The sequence below is a fragment of the Terrapene carolina genome, unplaced genomic scaffold (genome assembly GCF_002925995.2).
Source record: "Terrapene carolina triunguis isolate 2854851 unplaced genomic scaffold, T_m_triunguis-2.0 Scaffold34710, whole genome shotgun sequence".
NCBI lineage: Eukaryota > Metazoa > Chordata > Testudines > Emydidae > Terrapene > Terrapene triunguis.
The window spans coordinates 1-6,271 of record NW_020699061.1 but is presented as its reverse complement, the minus strand read 5'-3'; the positions used below and the strand labels follow the sequence as shown (position 1 = coordinate 6,271).

General features: G+C 58.6%; 1 protein-coding gene across 1 annotated transcript; it reads left to right on the top strand.

The window, feature by feature from the left end:
* Positions 1-2,674: 2,674 nt before the first annotated feature.
* Positions 2,675-6,264, top strand: LOC113405251 (NFATC2-interacting protein-like; the record flags this gene model as incomplete). The annotated part of the gene is made up of 4 exons (XM_026646273.2): positions 2,675-2,810; positions 3,172-3,243; positions 3,741-3,921; positions 4,592-6,264. Coding segments are annotated over 4 exons (542 nt in total), but the record flags the coding sequence as incomplete, so codon positions are not given.
* Between the last annotated feature and the right edge of the window lie 7 nt (positions 6,265-6,271).

Below are 6,271 nucleotides of genomic sequence, written 5' to 3'. Positions count from 1 at the left end.
CCCGAACCTCCGGCTGAGTCACTGACGTCCTCACATCGTGGGTTAAAGACACCAAGTTACAGAGACTCCACCACTGACACTAGTTCTAGACTGCGAGTGACCCGTGTCCTACGCTGCAGAGGAAAGTGAACCCCCCCCCCCCCCCAGGGTCTCGGCCAGTCTGACCTCGGGGAAAAATTCCTTCCCAACCCCAAATACAGCGATCAGTTAGCCCTGAGCGTGTGGGCAAGACCCACCAGGCAGGTACCCGGGAAAGAATTCTCTGTAGTGACTCAGAACCGCCCCATCTAGTGTCCCGTCTCTGGCCGCTGGAGATTTTTGCTACGGGCAGTCGCATGCCATTGTAGGCAGTCCTGTCATACCAGCCCCTCCATACACTTATCAAGCTCAGTCGTGAAGCCAGTTAGGGGGTTTGCCCCACTGCTCCCCTTGGGAGGCTGCTCCAGAAGTTCACTCCTCTGATGGTTAGAAATCTTCCTCTAATTTCAAGCCTAAACTTGTTAATGGCCAGTTTATAGCCATATGTTCTGGGTCCACATTGGCGCTTAACTTAAATAACTCCCCTCCCTGTCTGGTATGTATCCCTCTGATGTATTTGTACAGGGTGATCCTATCTCCCCTCAGCCTGCGTCTGGTCAGGCTAAACAGGCCAAGCTCTTTGAGTCCCCTCTCGTGAGGGAAGTTTTCCATTCCTCGGATCATCCTAGCAGCTCTTCTCTGCACCTGTTCCAGTTTGAATTCATCTTCCTTACAAATGAGAGACCAGAACATCTTTGCCAGAAGCTGGGAATGGGCGACGGGATGGATCACTTGATTCCCTGTTCTGTTCATTCCCTCTGGGACACCTGGCATTGGCCGCTGTCAGAAGACAGGATACTGGGCTAGATGGACCTTTGGTCTGACCCAGTCTGGCTGTTCTCATACAGTACTCCAGATGGGTCTCACCAGTGCCTCGTATAATGGTACTGACACATCCCTTTCTCCACTGGAAATACCTCGCCTGATGCACCCCAGGGCTGTGTTATCCTTTTTCATGGCCACCTCACATTGGCGGCTCCTAGTCAGCCTGTGATCAGCCAATACACCGAGGTCTTTCTCCTCCTCTGTCACTTGCAACTGAGAAGTCCCCAGCTTAGAGCAAGAATTCTTGTTGTTGGTCCCTCAGTGCACTTTGCACTGTTAAATATCATCCCATTTCTATTACTCAAGATTACAAAATCATCCAGATCTTCTTGTAGGATATTCCGGTCCTTCTCCATATTGGCAACGCCTCCCCACTTTGTGTCATCCCCACATTTTATTAGCGTGCACCCACTTTTTGTGCCAAGCTCAGTAATAAAAACGAGGGCTGTCAGGCGATTAAAAAAATTAATCACAATTAAAAAATACCTATATGTAAATACCTTGCAAGCCGGCTCCAAAAGTGCCATGCGAACGCCTGTTCTCACTTTCTGGTGCCATTGTAAATAAGAAGCAGGCAGCAGCATCTCCTGTAAACGAAGAGAAACAAGTTTGTTTATATTTAGCGATTGGCTGAACAAGGAGGAGGACTGAATGGACCTGTAGGCTCTGAAGTTTTACGGTGTTTTGGTTTTTTGAATGCAGTTGTATAACCATCTACATTTGTTTAAGTTGCACTTTCACGACAAAGAGATTGCACTACAGGACTTGTATGAGGTGAACTGAAAAATACTCTTTCTTTTGTCTGTCATTTTTACAGTGCAAACATTTATAAAAAAAACTATACACTTTGATTTCAATTACAATACAGAATACAATATATAGGAAAATGTAGAAAACCATCCAAAATATTTAATAAATTTCAATTGGTATTCTATTGTTTAACAGTGCGATTAAAACTGTGATTAATCGCGATTACATTTTTTGAGTTAATTGCGTGAGTTAACTGCAATTAATCGACAGGTGTAATCAAGATGTTAAATAAGGTTGGTCCCAAGACCGATCCTTGAGGAATTCCACTAGTAACCTCCCTTCAGCCTGACAGGTCACCTTTCAATAGGACTGGTTGCAGTCTCCCCTTTAACCAGTTCTTACCCACCTTTCAGTTCTCCTATCAATCCCCCTCTTCTCCAATGTAACGAATAGTTTCCCATGTGGAACTGGATCCAAAGCCTTCCGGACATCCGGGTAGATTGGATCCACTGCACTTCCTTTGTCTAAAACATCAGCTCTCTTCTCAAAGAAGGAGCTCAGGGTGGTCTGGCAGGATCCACCTTTTGTAAAACCCTGTTGTAGTTTATCCCAGTTACTGTTCACCCCATGTCCTTAACAACTTCCTCTTTCAAAATTGGTTCCAAGTCCTTGTGTACAATTGAGGTCAAACTAACAGGCCTGGAGTTTCCCGGATCACGTTTTTCCCCTTTCTTAAAAACAAGAGCTATATTAGCAGCTCTCCAGTCATAGGGTACGACCCCCGAGTTTACAGAGTCATTAAAATCCTTGGTGTTGGGCTTGCAATATCAGGAGCCAGTTCCGTTAATGTGTGGCTGTGTGCTGGATGTGGGGGGAGATGTGCCCGTTGCGGCGTCAGGGGAGTTGTTTGGGGGGGTTGGGGTACATGCACTGGATGGGGGTTTATTGTCTTTGGGGGGCAGCTGTGGGGAGAGGTGCCCCCTGCCTGGCCGTCACAGCTGCTGTCTCCCCTCCCCCCCAGGGGCGGATCTGGACGTCAATGAGATTGGCCCTGTCACGCCCCCCCGGCCGGAGCGGCCTCACGCCCCACGCCTCCCCCAGGGCCCCTGCACTGACTGGCCGGAGGAGGAGCCGCAGCAGCAGGGGGCAGCGAGAACGTAGGTGGGGGGGACTGCGGCACGGTTACCGTGGGGGGTGTATGGGGGGAGGGGACAGGGCTCTAACGAGGGGTGCGGGGATCGGGGTGGGGGCAGGGTTACCATGGGGATATATGGGGGGAGGGCTCTAATGGGGGGTGGGGGCAGGGTTACCATGGAAGTATATGGGGGTAGGGCTGTAAAGGGGAGATGGGGGCATGGCTCAGGCTCTGTGGCCTCTGGCTTTGGGGTCTGTCCCCTGGGGGGGGGGGGGTCACTTATGGGGCACAGCTTCCCAGGCCCCCTTCACAACAGCCCCCATCTCACCCCCTGCGCGCTTGCTTGCTCACTCTCTCTCTCTCTCTCTCTCTCTCTCTCTCAGGGTCCGGGACGAGTCCCCCTCTCCCCCTCCCCCACCACAGCCCACACGCAGGCAGAGGGGCCGGACCCGACGGTGAGTAGCTGCCCAGATGTGTGGGGGGGTGTTTAGGCTGGGTGTGGGGGTCTCTGCTGGAATCTCTGCCCTGTCAGGAGTTGGGGAATTGAGGGACAGGTTCTCTGGGGGGCACCTCCCTTGTAGAGAGCGGGGAGGGTCTCTGGGGGGGATCTGCCTGGGGAGTCTCTGGAGGTGGGGAATGGGGGGAGTCTGTCAGGGGTCTGATGGTCCCTGACCCCAGGGAGGGGGGTGTGTGTGGGGGAGTCTGTGGGGCACAGGGATCTGTGGGGTCTGATGGCCCCTGCCCCCAGGGAGGTGTGTGTGGGGGGGGGGGGTCTGTGGGGCACAGGGATCTGTGGGGGCTCTAATGGCCCTGCCCCCCAGGGAGGTGTGGGGGGGTGTCTGGGGCACAGGGATCTGTGGGGCTCTAACGGCCCTGCCCCCCAGGAAGGTGTGTGGGTGGGTGTCTGTGGGGCACAGGGATCTGTGGGGGCTCTAACGGCCCTGCACCCCAGGGAGGTGGCGCGCCAGCTGCGGGGTCTCAGCACGTGGCTCTCGGCTGCCCAGCGAAGCCTGCGGGAGGAGCCGCCCGAGGACGACGTGATCCTGGTGGAGCCGCCCCCATCCCCTGCGCCCCGGCAGCTGCAGCTCAAAGTGCGGTGCCGGGCCGAGATCCACCGCGTCGCCATGGAGACGGTGAGTGACCCCCCCCCACCCCCTGCACCCCCACCTCTCCGCTTTTCCACATCCCCATGTGGCTGGAGAGTGAGCCCCCCATCCCCTCAACGTGTGCCAGGCCCCTGTGCAGGCCGTATATATCCCCCATGCCACCGCCCAGCCCCACAACCTTTCCCCCCCGCAGACACTGTATCTGCAACCCTGCCCCCACAGCCGGGCTCTGAGCTAGCCCCTGCCCCAGCGTGCAGACCCCGGCCATGCCCTTGCGGGGCGGAGGATCTCGGGGAAGGCAGAGCGCAGATCACAGAGCGCACCGCTCAGGCGGGTGTGGGTAGGGCATGGAAGGTGCCGGGGCAGGATAGGGGGCAGGACAGCGGCCAGGTGGAGGAAGGGTGTCAAGGGGCTGGTTCACTCCCCCCCAGTCCCAGTGTAGAGGTGGGAGGACGGGGTGGGATTAAGACTGATTACAGGGGGCGGCGGAACTGCCCGACACTGGATCTCTCGGAAATGGCTCAGGGACTGTATGGGCCCAGCTGGAGTCACTCGGGAGTGAATGTACCAGGCGATTGGCACCTGCCGTGCCAGCCCTGCTGCCTGGCTCACGCTGGCCCCGAACAGCCCAGCAGGCTGCCAGGCTGAGCCGGGCTGTCCCCCTGTCCCTCCCTGACTGTCCCCTTCCCCGGCGCAGTCACAGCCCCTGCAGGCGGTGGTGGAGCACATGGCCGGGAGGCTGCAGGTCCGGCCGGAGCAGATCCTGCTGCTGCTGCGAGACACAGAGCTGCCCCCCGGCAGCACCCCCCAGGGCCTGGGCCTGGGCGTGGCCGACATCATCGGTGAGTGAGGGGCAGGGGGCTTCTCTTGGCACAGGTGCAAACTGGGGCCTCGCTGGCTGGGGCCGCACTGCGGGGCAGGGTCTGTGGGCAGAGCGGGGCAGGCGCGGACGGGCCGCGGTTGTGGGACAGGCGGCTCTCGGCTGGGGGTGTGAGCAGCAGCGCTGTATGTGAGACACGGCGGGAGCTGTCCCACGCGCGCTGGGCAGGCCCAGCTGGAATGCCGGGGGCAGCTCTGGGCACCGGGCGTTAGCCAAGTGGGGACAAAGGGGAGAGTCCAGAGCCGGGGTCCGAAACCCTGACCCGAGGAAGGTTAAAACCCGGGTGAGTTTAGACCCGAGCAGCCAGAGGGGTCAGCTCTAGCGAGGGCTGGTATCGGAGCCATGGGAAATCCCGTCCATGTGCCAGACCCCCTGGGGTCTCCCTCCCGCCAGGCTCGGCCACGCGGCCTCACCGCCTTGGACTGAACCTCTGGGCTCAGCCTCCTGCTTCCCCCGTGAGCTCTGCCCAGCGAGTCCCGCTGAGCCAGACCCTGGCAGAGACGTGCCCACGCTGCCGGGACGGTGCCCCTCGCCCAGCATGGCAGGGACAGCTCCACAGCGCTGGCACGCAGTCGGGTGTGTTAGCTGGGCACGGCACAGGGAGCCCTTAGGGTAGCGCAGAGGGGTGCAGGTTACAGCCCAGTCTGTTCTGCTCAGCCCAGAGCCCCGCCAGGCTGTGGGGAGCCCCTCGGGGCAGGCTCTGTCTCGCTCACTCGCTCTCTGACTTCCTTCCTGAGTCTGTTCCCGGGTGAGAGCCCCCAGCGTCCACCTCACCCCTCCCAGCCCCTGGTTCCCCAGCCGGGGTCTGTGCCCAGCTTCCCGCTGAGAGCGTGGGGCCAGGAGTCAGGAGCGCTGCCATCGGCTCTCTGGCCCCACTGCTGATCTGGGGCGGTTTCAGCCAGTTCGTTAATGACTGTTCGTTCCACCAGCCAGGGCGGTGATGCGCATACCCCGTGTCTTAGGCTGCCCTGAGAGCAAACTTAGTCCTCCCCTGGCACTGGGTAGCCGTGCAAAGTATAGGGGAAACCGAGGCAGGCGTGAGACTCCTACAGATGCTACAGAAAATTCCCTGTTCGTCACAGGGATCAGTTATTCTCCGTGTTTGCTGGAGGCAGGACAGGCAGTGATGGGCTCCGTCCACAGCCAGGGAGATTTAGGTTGAATATTAGGAACCAGTGTCTAACCGTAAGGGGGGGAGCTCGGCCTGGAACAGGCTGAGGGAGGTTGGGGAGTCCCCCGCACTGGAGGTGTCTAAGAACAGGTTGGACAAACAGCTGTCAAGGCTGGCCCAGGTTTGCCTGGCCAGGGGCTGGGCGCAGTGACCCGTCGAGGTCCCTTCCTGCCCCACATTTCTGTGTTCTGGGGGCGCCCGATGCTGCACACGGCTTTCCAGCGGAGCTGTCCCGACAGCATCTCTGCTGCACCCACCTGAGCCGTCCTGGGGTCCCCTTGCCTGCCCCATGGCCGCCTCCCACTGGTGGCTCATGGTCGCCCCAC